The sequence below is a fragment of the Centropristis striata genome, chromosome 7, assembly GCF_030273125.1.
Source record: "Centropristis striata isolate RG_2023a ecotype Rhode Island chromosome 7, C.striata_1.0, whole genome shotgun sequence".
NCBI lineage: Eukaryota > Metazoa > Chordata > Actinopteri > Perciformes > Serranidae > Centropristis > Centropristis striata.
Genome location: NC_081523.1, coordinates 31,449,130 through 31,461,200, shown reverse-complemented (window position 1 = coordinate 31,461,200; position 12,071 = coordinate 31,449,130). Strand labels below are relative to the sequence as shown.

The window sequence follows — 12,071 nt, the reverse complement described above, 5'->3', positions numbered from 1 at the left end:
ATACAGACAGGCAGACAGGCAGACGGACAGACGCTTCTACTGTTCTTTTTTATTTTTTTTTTTAACTTTAATAGTATCGATAATAAACATTAATGGGAGAAATAACAGATTGTGAAATGTAAAAAGAAGAAGAAGAAGAAGAAGAAGAAGCTTTCTTGATGTTTGTGGTCCTTTTGTTGTTCAGACCCACAATTAACATGGATTTCTAACTAAATGGTGAATGAGAAGGTAAATAAATTATGACACTTGGGTTTAATCTGTTATCTGTCTTCATTCTGATATAAAATTGCAGTGATGTTGAAGTTTATGGTTACGATGTAGGCTATCAGATCAGTTCGATCCGCTGCAGTGTCCAATCAATAACCAATATCCAGAAAGGGGGCGTGTCGACCTGTAAAAGTCTTCTGCTCTCACGTATCCTATCGATCCTAGCTCCTTGGACCACATATAATAATAATGCTACACTTTAACATCCGGTGAATACTTTCAAAATACAATCGTGAAAAACAAATTAAACGAGGGTGGTAATACCGTTGAAATGGACTGCATTCAATGTTGTAGGTTCATGATGTTTGATCGTGTTTATACTAGGTCTGTGTATTAAGTGTATATCAGTGATACAGGAAGAATTTTTCTTTGGACTAAAATTGTTCTGATAATAATAATTCATATTGATTGTACAGGTATGGTGTTATTTCTGCCGGGCAAATATGCCTGACGCGCCTCCTACGGTGCCTTGGGTCAGCTGCAGGGTCATCAGCCGGGGACCACCGCTCATTGGAGTTTCGCTCTCTTTAACCCCGGAACGCCTCCTGGTGGCGTCTCCCTGACACCCCCTGCAGCTGGCCCTTTTCATTGATTTGACCCCCAGTTTTTATCCCTCCTCCTCAGCCACAGCCAGAAACTTCCTTTCTCAACTTCCTCCGCAAGGGCCTTGGTTTCCTTTTGGAGCTTAGCCCCAGTCAGTCCCACATCTCAAAGCAGCCTTGTTGTTGATGTGCTGACGTAGCCCCGACAGCCTACTTCCACAGGGTAGATGGTCGTGGACTAGCCTGCCTCTCTGCACTCAGCAGCCAGATCTGCATACTTGGCTGCTTTACACTCATAGGCGGCTTGGATTCCTTCCTCCCAGCGGATGGTGAGCTCTATGAGCATGGCAGACTTGGCAGCAGCAGACCAAAGCACGATGTCTGGCAGGAGTGAAGTGGTGGTGATCTCCCGGGGGAACTGCAGTTGTTTGCCGATGTCGGCCCTCATGCTCCAGTCCCTTGCCTGAGAAAGGACACACCTGGGGCCTTGTCGGCTGGTGTCTCCTCTGCCTTCGCCCGGCCTCTCAAACCTGACAGGGAGCTGAATGACTGTGGGCTGGTTGTTGGCATCTTTTCTGCAGTTCTCTAGGACTTCGGCCAACTTTGTCAGGACTTGGTCGTGCCGCCATCTGTAGTGCCCCTGTGTCAGTGCACTTTTGCAGCCGGACAGCAGGTGCTGTAGGCTGGCGTTTGGTGCACTGCACAGGGGACAGCTCTCCTCCTTGCCAAACCACTGGTGGAGGTTTCTGGGGCATGGTAAGGTGTCGTAGGTTGCCCTGAGCAGAAAGCTGAGTCTGGCTTGTGGCATCTTCCACAGGTCGGCCCAGCTGAGGGGTCTCCTGATGATGCCTTCCCAAGTGGTCCATCTCCCTTGGCGACCTTGTGACACGGCCTTGATGGTGTACTGCTCCTGGTTCGCTCTTGACACCTCTTCCACAACCATAGCTTTCCGCTACTTCTTTGTGGCCTTGGACCAGAGGCGTCGACAATCTCCCCAGCTAAGCCCCGCTCTCCCTACTTGCACTCTGCCAACTGTCTCCTGGTGTTGGAGCCTTGGAGGATTTGCTCGCCTCCTACAACAAAGATGGTATTGTCGTTCCTGGTGCCTTTGCGTAAGGAGAGGCTTCGTGATTTGGAAGGTTTTATTTTATTTATTATTATTTATATTAGTATCTCTATACAATGAGAGTTAGACGCAGTATTCAAATCTACCCTACCCATACAAGCCAATGTTGATATGGCCGTGACTCTAACCCAATTTTGTGTACCTGGGATATGCTCCAGTTTCCTGCGGCTTTTTGCAGGGGAACATTTATTTATTTATTTATTTTTTATTCACAATAACAATTTACAATATATACAGTATTTGCCAGGGTGGTACAGAAAGAAAAACACACACAAAATCAGACAAACATCAATTCCAAAACAGAGATCTAAAATAAACACAGGGTAAGAAAAAGGAGACAAAACAAACAAACAAAAAAATAAATAGATAAACAACATGGTGTATGATTCATCAATCAATAAAGTATTTGTCCAAAACAAAGTCAGTTTTCAGAGCCTTCTTGCTCTTAAGTCCTTTAATAGAAGTGCAGTATTGCTCCAGTTCCTGTAGAAAGTTAACAAAACTGCGTTTGGAGTCAGAAAATTTCTTGTTATGTATGTGAAACTTACCCTAAAAACAGAAGTAACTGTACAAAAAACCTCATGCGTTCAGGTTCCCCTGCGTTCAGGTTTTTGCAGGGGAACCTGAACGCATCCTTGCCCCCAGTGATGACGTAACGCCGCATAGAGTCTCGAGTCTGTTCAGGGCTGGATCACATGTGAGTTTTGTTGATAATGATTTGTTCTGTGGATATTCAATATTAAGCCAATGGTAACTTGACTTTGGACATTTTGTCCACCCGTTCAATGTCTGCTTACTATCTGAAGTGTCTTAGTGTGGACAGTTTGCGCTGCGTGAGACTGCAGTGATTATATCCGCCTGCTAGCTAACAGCCAAACAGATTATTACCGTTGACGTTCGATCTGATAGTCTACTGTAAGTTAGCCAGAGAGTACTGCTTAAGGTATAACGTACTAACTTATTGTTAAGTTGTGTGAGTTTACTTTCGACTTTACAGCCGAGACGTGACGGGATATAATTTTGCTTTGCAGTTGTCGCACTGGGACAATAGCGTTATGCAAAGCAGGTGGTCATGACTTGGAAGTCGAGGACCCGCAATCTACAGGTGTTTGACACGGAGCTGAGTGCGGACACGGTGGAGTGGTGTCCTGTTTCTTCAAGCCATGACATCCTGGTCTGCGGGACATACCAGCTACAAAAAGGGGTGAGATAACATCGTCACACTGTTAAAATAATCTCCTAAGTCATTTTTTGTCAAAATTGTTGTTGTATTTTGCCTAAATCATCTCCTCATGACGCCGGCCACCTACGGTAAAACCGCCTACATCCTCAGTTGATCAGATCATGTGATTTTTACCCCTTTAAGATAATGGCCTATGTCAAGTGTGTGACTTAAGCGGATTTATTATGCCTAAGTCAAAATAAAATGTGACTTAGGCAATTTTTGAACATGCCTTTGTGACTTAAGCAAGATATGGTAACACTTTATTTTGAAGGTGTCTACATAAGAGTGACATAAGCGTGTCATAAACATAACATGGGATGTGTCATGAACATTAATGACACTTTCAAGTAACATTAATGCTCATGATACTTTCATGTATCATACTGTCATGTCATTTCTGACAGGCTTGTGTGACTCTTATGTAGACACCTTCAAAATAAAGTGTTACCATATCTTGCTTAAGTCACAAAGGCATGTTCAAAAATTGCCTAAGTGATTTATTTCTCTTAAGTTACATACTTTACATACAGTGTTATTACTATGCCAATAGCCATCCATTGTTACATCCTTTTTGAGTGAAATGATCAATAAATGTCATATGTTACACTTTTGGTGAAGTTTGTTGTGTTTCCTGCAAAACTTGAAAAAATGAGTTAGGTGATTATTTTAACAATGTGACGACATCCAAACGGTTCTTAATGTCCCGATACATCCCATTACCTGTCATACCGAAAGAACTTAATACCAATTGTTATCTAATGGACCTGTTTTCACCTGTAGTTTAGGGTTCCCGTTTACGTAAACATGCTATGACATAGTCCAACATAAAACCTTTTGTATTCTTTACTGTCCTCAGGAACATAATGTTTTATCAGTGCAGTGCAATTTAAGTGTTTTTTTTTACCACTGTGATTTAATCAGAAAATAACTGTGTGGTTAAGTGCTTATTTTAATCTCGTTAATGTCAAGGATGAAGCTGCTGGATTATCATCATGTGGAGTGGACAAATGGCCCAGGAGGTCGTTAGTTATAATGCATCAGTAAAGCAAAATATCACTTACATCCCACTGCTTCATGTTGTCATGTGCCCTGTGATTTCAGGCATTGAATAATTTTAAATCTATATAATACTTAATTCATAACATTGTATACATTTATTCCTCAACAACTTTTTTTTTTACCTTATCCTTAGGCAAAATATGGACCTGGGCATCCATACCAGGTTGTTCAGTTCTGTATTGCCATCCATATTATCCATGTCCACTGAAGGAATCATAACCCTCTTTTGGCTGTTCTTCTTAAATGGTCAATACACTTTAATTAAGGTTGAATTGGGGAAGAAACACAGTTATAGGGTTCCCTTATAGTACTTGCACAACTTACGTGCACATGTATCGTGGTTTTACACCACCACCAATTTGATACGTAGCTTTTTTTCCTCATCACATAGGCTAATCAATGTGGATGTAAGCCCACCAAAATTACACTTTCACAGATTAATGCCCTGCAAAGATTTGAATATCATAAGATTCATTGTGCAGCCTGAGTTCTTTACAGTACAATACAGTAGCTACAGTCACTTGTGCTCCTGTTGGTGTCCGAGTATTGACTGATGATGTCCCTCTTACATTCTTCCTGTAGGCAGGGGAAGAGGATGCTACCCCAAGCCGGATTGGTCGCTTGTACCTTTTTGAATTTCGGCGAGCGGGATCAATGAGCCCTCCCCTCACTGAACTGCAGCGCATGGACACAGCGGCCATTTTAGATTTGAAATGGTAAGACATCAGGTTTGACCAGTGTGCCTATCGATATCATTGTTGGTTCCCTCTTGTTGACTCCTGTGCATGTTGTTAGGTGCCATGTGCCGGTGTCAGGGGAGGCAGTGCTCGGATTGGCAGATGCCACCGGACAGCTACAGTTGTACACTTTGCAACACAGTCAGGTGAGAGTGGCATCAGAAGAATCACAGCTCGTCACATCTAATATTTTTAGGCATATTGCTGACGTGTCAGGTGTTGGACAGGACACAGGATCTTTGAATATATAATTAGCTTCTGAGATCAAATATGGTTTGATGCAGCCTTTTATATGACAATATTAAATCTTAATGCTATTTTCTTGTAAATAGATATTATAGTTCTGAACTAGCTTAGTTATAAAATGACTCAATTTTGTATTGATTGTGAAAAAAGTGCATACAACATATGACTGCTGGAGTTTGTGTACCAAATAGTGCTCTAGCAAGTCTTTCTTTATCCTTTTCTATTTATTATGCAAATTGTGTATAAAATGTGCTATAGAAACAAATGACATTGAGACATTTGGCATTGAGTTTGAGAAATGGCTAAACGACAAAATAGATGGTGGAGGACAACATAAATATTTTCTGTGTTGCATATATCATGCATTTTTTCTCCATTTATCTAAAAATCATAACCATATGTGCTTTTATCATTAAGCAAGGCTTTGCTGAGCGGAGTTTGCTCCATTAACCTGTTGTCACACTCGAGTGCCCCAGTATCTTATTGAAACTGACCATACACACCGTGGTGGCCAAAACATCAGAAACACTTCAATAGATACACAATATAATTGCTGTCTAATACAACAGACAATCAATGACTAAAATAATGAACAGAACCTTTGTGAAGCTGATACTGAGTTTGTTTCGGACTCGATGTGTTTATTATTAAAAACATGTTAAAAAACACATTTTTAATAGTAATTTTCAAGCTGTGGCTGTGGTTTGAAGCAGACTGCATTATCTTATGATCACTGAGGAGACACTTAACCCAATGTCAGCAAGATCTGAACATTAAAAGCTTACTATTTTACTGTACATTCAATTGTACGCTACCACACAGTAAATGTTTGCTGGCTGAAGTGAAGCAAGACACATTATTTGATTAGTCGGCCACAGAAACGCTTAAGCTGCTTATTTCACTGCTGATGATGTAACATGGTGTGGTTGAGCAGTGACAACTGCGTTCATTCTGCTCTTCCTTTTATTATGTACTATAAGATTTGGTGTGACTCTAGCGGTTGATGTGGCAGAAGGCACTCATGAATGTGTGTGTCCAGTAGGAAGGCGGCCGTAGTCTGCACAGTCTTTGCAGTTCGAAGGTGGGACCGGAGCGGCTGGCTCTGTCATTAGACTGGTCCACTGGAAGAATGGACAGGTAATGAAATAAGCATAGTCAGAACCCTAGGTCCTGCTGTGGCGTTTTTCCAGATAACAGTTAATAACGTCAAGCTTTGTATGAAAACCACTGTCATTAGATAGGTGACATGGAATGGTAATTCAGTAACTCATCTGAACATAGCCCATAACTTACAACCATCAAAACTAAATGTTGATTAAGTTTATAACAGCTAAGTAACGTTACTTCTTTTGTACTCATTTTTTATTGACTTTCACAGGTATATGTATGTATCGATACAAACTACAGAGAATATTATCTGAAAGCATAGACCTTTCATTCATACACATTTGAGAGTCATCATCCAGAAGATGTAAAGCAGGGTCCATGGGTAGTTTAAAGTCAATTACATCCGACAGTGTCCGTACAACAATTTTCCAAAAGTTATAAATCTTGGGGCAGTCCCACAATATATGCAGAAAAGCCCCTACTATATTGTGGTAGAAAAACATACAGAATGGGTGTGGTGCCTGGCCCATTAAGTATCTAATTCTCGGCGTAAGGTATGCTCTACGAGCTATCTTTAAGTAACTTTACTTCTATTGCAATTCTTTTAAAGTCATAGCTCAGTGATAGAACACTTGTAAATCAAACTGTGCATCTGTTCATATGAATGTTACAGTATCATTAACATTATGTATTAATGTACTCACAGATACATAAAACCCTTTCCTAAATAAACAAATAGAAAAAAAAACTTTAAAATTGTTCTACCTTTATGACAGTTGAGTAGGTTCTAGGGACCGGTTGTGCTGCAGTCGTCTCCTGTTTGTTTCAGCAGCAGTGATGTGCGGGTGGTGTGCAGTGACTCTGCAGGCTGTGTCAGTGTGCTCTCCATGGCTGAAGGCGCTCTGATGGCTCTGTCACAGTGGAAAGCCCATGACTTTGAGGCCTGGATTGCAGCCTTCTCCTACTGGGACACACAGCTGGTTTACTCTGGTAACACTCTTTAAATAATCTGCCACACCCTGGCCCTGAGCAGAAATGTTGTGTTGTTGCACTGTGTAATGCACAGTTATACTCCAAGTGCATTGAAATGGGACGTGCTGAATTCTTGATTTACTCTCCTCTGTCACTACTTTATACTTTAGCTGATATTCATGTTTTTACATGAACAAAGAACAAGACCTTTATTAGATTTGCCTTAATTTAAAGAATTGCAGCTACTAAACAGAAAACTTTGCAAAAAAACATGACGTGCTTTGAAAACTACTTAATAGCACCATTTTTCCAAATATATCTTTGGCATTTCCTTACTGCAATTAGTTGTTACTAACCAGCTAACATACTGTAGGCTGATACAGATATATCTGCAACAAGCTGAGATTCTTGTTAGATCTCTCCTTTTACAGTGTTATGTGATGTCACAAAGATTGGTTTGTGACATTCATTTATATGAATCTTTCATTTGAACTATGATTTCTCTTTTTATTGCTACTTTCTGTGTGCCTGTATATTAATGCACCGCTCTTCCACTCAATAGGTGGTGATGACTGCAAACTCAAAGGCTGGGATCTCAGGCTTGGTCCCTCCTGTCCCACTTTTACCAGTAAAAGGTGAGAACTGGTGTTAGTGTCAACAGCATTCATTGGGTTTGTCTGTTTAGAGAAAGCACATTGACAACTTTTGGACTGTTCTTTTAAAGGCACTCAATGGGTGTGTGCAGTATTCACAGCAACCCACATCGGGAACACATCCTGGCTACAGGCAGGTAAATATTCAATGAACTCTATGGTATCTTGGAATTATATGAAGAATGACTTTCTGTACGATTATTGCTCTCACCGCTTCCTCCGTCTTTGGTCTTAAATCGTCAGCTGGCAGACTCTTTCAGTCTTGTCATTGTCTGTAAGTCTTGTGTTCTGGGCTTCTCTTTCTGCAGCTATGATGAGCAGGTTTTACTGTGGGATGGCAGAAACATGCGGCAGCCTCTCAGTGAGATTGCCGTGGGTGGTGGAGTGTGGAGGCTGAAGTGGCATCCGAGCCATCAGCACCTACTGCTGGCAGCCTGCATGCACAATGACTTCCACATCCTTCACTGCCAGCAGGCCCTAGGCAAGTATGGAGGAGACATGTGCAAGAAAATACTCTGGATTATAACCCGAACTTTTTTTTAATGTCAGTTCATCTTTCGGGCAGTTAACCTCGCATTGTCATTACCATCATTTACCTTCCTGTTCCCTCTGATTCATAAAATATAAGAGCCCTCAATGACTTTTGATTGGAAATGACTGCTAAATTATTTTATTTATGCAAGTTGGTAGTCGAAAATCTTGTGCATTCACTGCACATTGATATTTTCTGTATCATTGGGAGCAAAGGACTGTTGCTACTGCATCCATCATGCCCTGTGATATTTGGAAAGTCAATTTATATTTGTAGTAATTTTGAAAAATCAGTAAACGGTATTATGAGAATGGCAAGTGATTATCATGGCCCTGGCACTTAAAAGTAACTTTTTTTCAGTCCTACATTTCAGAATAAACTGGGATAATAAACATTAGGGAACAAAGAAATAAGTTGACTCTGAGAGCTCCCCCGTGAGTGCCATCTTGATAACTTTCTGTACAGTGCATCCATATTTTATATATTTAAATTCTTATTATTAGACTGCCTTATTCCATAATGTTGTATATATAATGTCCATATTTTGAGCTGATTCCCTCGTATATTTTTAGATTTTATATTTATTCTCCTTATTTAAGTTTCTTTGGTGACCACAAAAATTCCTGTGTTTGGACTGTGGTCTGTTCACAAATTGCAAATAAAAACCTTGAACCTTGAAACATTAGGGAACAGTCAAGATATTATATACAAAGTTGCTTGGATTAAATAGATCCTGTAGGACAAGGACCCTCAATATGATCAAGTTTGTCTCAAACCATCAGTTTCCCTGTCATTATTCAGAGGGCAGAGGAGGGGCGTGTCCTATGGCAGCCTCCTATATCCTCCACAACTCCCTGGCCTACGGAGCTGACTGGTCCCGGCTGTCCCTGGAGGAACCGGCTCCCTGCTCCCCTGTTATTGCAGAACCAAAGGAAAGCCTCACGGAGAGTGGAGGACACTTACGGATTCAGTATGAATCTCCCACTGCCAGCTTTGATACTTCCCTGGAGGATGATGCAGGACGATACATCCCAGAGGGCATTGCAGCACCCCCCATCACCCCCACTGCAATCTCTGCCCTCAACTCTAATGAGGATGGTCCTTCAATGTCCTGTCTGCTGGCCAGCTGCTCATTCTATGACCATATGCTCCATGTGTGGCGCTGGGACTGGGCTCCAGATGAGGTTCAACAGGAATCAGTGCAGTGTTGACCAGGCTGGAGCACTGGCTGAATCAACACAAGACAAATATGTCCTGTTAAATAAACGTGTACTGAAGTAAAGCAGAATGTCCAGTCCAACTATAACGAATAATGAGCATGATAGTTATTCCATTAACTTGCCCTCACTATGAAGATAAGACTCCACACTTTGGAATAACCATTACAGAATATGCAATTAGGAAAACCATATATTTTCATAATGACACTTGATTTTTATGTTTAAATTGTGTATAGCTCCACTGTGTCCTGTAACAACAATGATATCACTATTCACCCACACACATTTCATTCATTTTAGCTTTTGTAAGCACTTTGATCATCTTAAGGAAAACTTTTCACAAAGACCCCTTGCTTGAAGACGAGCAACTGTAGGTACCCATGCACTGTATGTGGATGTATCTGATGATTGATCCTTAAATCCTCCTCATTTGCACCTATCTGCTTGGATTCAGGAAGCATTAATGATCGTTTGGCAGGGTCGATGTTTGATGGCTTGCGAGTTCAGCCAGAAAGAGCTGGTTGAAGGCTGCCTGGTATTAAGGCTCCCTTGTTATGAATGACCTCAAAATAAACCTTTTTGGATTTGTAAAAAGTGTTATGCCAACATCTGTGCTGCTTCCGAGAACTTACAGGTATATGTCATTTTAGAAACTGTATCGCAGTGTTACCAGATTTAATAGAAGGCACTTCAAGTGCTGGTTACATTAATTACAATTTCTGACCAATCAAGTTACACTGCTAAGTTCTGGGTTCGCTGTGCATATCTAAACATGGACAGTGAAAATGTCAATGAAATCAAGGTTTTTTAAGGAAAGAATTTAGAGTAACTGGCAATTAATTTCACGGTTTAAAAGAATGGGAATAATAAATAGCTCCATGACAGTCATCTCCATGTTTGTTCAACTGATCTTAAGGATTAATGCACAACTGCAGTATGGATCATAGCCCTGTGAGTTTTATTTTGTTGACAGATTGAATAACAGAAAAGTTAAGCCATTGGAGAAAACAGATTTTCGATTAACATAACATACAGTCCAATTTATGAGGTTTTCCTGAAGGTGTCATGCCAGTTAGTCCGCAGCTTTCAGGCTCATCTGGGGTCTGTGTTTCTTTGTAAATATAATATACTGAGTTCTTCCTTAACGCACATAGTTCTTGGGATACAGTTTGAAGAGCTTCCCTTCCTGCTTGGGATCAAATCCATATTTTTCCAGCTGTTCTTGGTTGAAAGTGCCCTCTTCAAAGTCTTTTTTGATCTGAGGGGCCACAATTTCAGCGAAAACACTTTCTGCTGTGAGTGGAGGCTCTGTTCCTCGAGGACAGCGATACGATACGTAGGGTTTAAGTTTGAATCCCTCCAAGTTAGGCACCACAATCTCAGGAATCATGGCCCGTATGGATATAAATTTTCCACTGGAAAGTCTCAGTCCAGTGGGCCTTGCGCCCCTGCCTTTATTATGAGTCCTTGATCCGCGCTTGCTGGTGAACTCAGACATCCTATCCGCTCCTCTCACCAGACCCCTGAACAGCGTGGATAACACACCCATAATGTCACAGTGTGTCCTCCTTCCAGGACAGAGATAACCTAAGGAGAACAAATTGCACATATATTGTAGTAAAGACAGCACAAGTACAACCTCAAAGAACTGTCACATCTTCATTAAAATCTGTATCCCCTGTATAATTGTATTGTATACGTCTAGATAAAGTGCGACAGATAGATAGATGCTTTATAGGAAATTATAGACAACCGAGAGGTCGATGAAGTCCGCAAAAGCAACCATCTTGAACATATGTTGCTGCCTCCAATAGACGGTGAACGTTAATTCATAAACTAATGCTAGCTAGTTAGCTAACAATAACTTACACACGGGCTAATATTGCATTCTCTGTTGGCACAGTTACTTATGTGTTTGCGCTAACATAGTTGTTACCGATCAAATCATAATTTAAATTGTCCGCAAGTTCATAAATGTTAGAAAATTCGACTTGTCTCACCTTGAGCCCAATGTTGGTCCAGTGCAAGCAATGTGCCGGACTATACAAAGAAATGCTCAGTGATTGGCCCAAAGGTAACACCATGCACCAATCAAAATCCAAGATGCTAGTGGAACTGTCAGTGTTTGGGGGCGCGCCAAGTGAACAACAGTTACTAGGATACGTACAGTGTAGCCTTCAAAATAAATGTTCAAAGTACACATTAGTACGTGCAAAGCAAATAAGTTCATAAGTTCTCTTTTACTGTTCATTTGAACGATATACCTTATACCACTAAATAATACAAATCTTAATATCGAATGCACCCTACATTACTCTTTAAATACAGTCTATTCCGCCATCGCATCTGGGTCTCCGTACATTTTATAAGAATGCTTTTATTTTG

The 12,071-nt window shown here is 40.9% G+C and overlaps 2 protein-coding genes across 7 annotated transcripts; one reads left to right on the top strand and one right to left on the bottom strand.

Moving 5' to 3' along the window:
* The first annotated feature begins 2,580 nt into the window (after positions 1-2,580).
* On the top strand, positions 2,581-10,280 carry dph7 (diphthamide biosynthesis 7). Of its 6 annotated transcripts, none has more exons than XM_059336546.1 (10): positions 2,581-2,632; positions 2,967-3,139; positions 4,802-4,935; positions 5,015-5,102; positions 6,245-6,339; positions 7,139-7,299; positions 7,844-7,916; positions 8,006-8,071; positions 8,243-8,415; positions 9,268-10,280. In XM_059336546.1, exons 2-10 carry the CDS (start codon positions 3,008-3,010, stop codon positions 9,675-9,677), a joined length of 1,332 nt encoding a protein of 443 aa, XP_059192529.1. In that variant the 5' UTR covers positions 2,581-2,632; positions 2,967-3,007; the 3' UTR covers positions 9,678-10,280. The 6 variants fall into 6 exon arrangements, with proteins under 6 accessions (XP_059192529.1, XP_059192531.1, XP_059192530.1 ...); XM_059336548.1 differs by lacking the exon at positions 2,581-2,632 and adding an exon at positions 2,667-2,685; XM_059336547.1 differs by lacking the exon at positions 2,581-2,632 and adding an exon at positions 2,692-2,850.
* A 341-nt stretch (positions 10,281-10,621) lies between these two features.
* On the bottom strand, positions 10,622-11,825 carry mrpl41 (mitochondrial ribosomal protein L41). The gene is made up of 2 exons (XM_059336550.1): positions 11,687-11,825; positions 10,622-11,273 (listed from the first exon to the last, which is right to left on the bottom strand). Exon 2 carries the CDS (start codon positions 11,233-11,235, stop codon positions 10,828-10,830), a length of 408 nt encoding a protein of 135 aa, XP_059192533.1. The 5' UTR covers positions 11,236-11,273; positions 11,687-11,825; the 3' UTR covers positions 10,622-10,827.
* Positions 11,826-12,071: the final 246 nt, after the last annotated feature.

What these genes read in the sequence shown, in the direction of transcription:
- dph7 (XM_059336546.1), top strand. Translation starts at nt 3,008, where the DNA reads ATGACTTGGAAGTCGAGGACCCGCAATCTACAGGTGTTTGACACGGAG. An exon ending in GCCATTTTAGATTTGAAATG is followed by an intron (nt 4,936 to 5,014) that starts GTAAGACATCAG and finishes GCATGTTGTTAG; the next exon opens with GTGCCATGTGCCGGTGTCAG. An exon ending in CACACAGCTGGTTTACTCTG is followed by an intron (nt 7,300 to 7,843) that starts GTAACACTCTTT and finishes TCCACTCAATAG; the next exon opens with GTGGTGATGACTGCAAACTC.
- mrpl41 (XM_059336550.1), bottom strand. Translation starts at nt 11,235, where the DNA reads ATGGGTGTGTTATCCACGCTGTTCAGGGGTCTGGTGAGAGGAGCGGAT.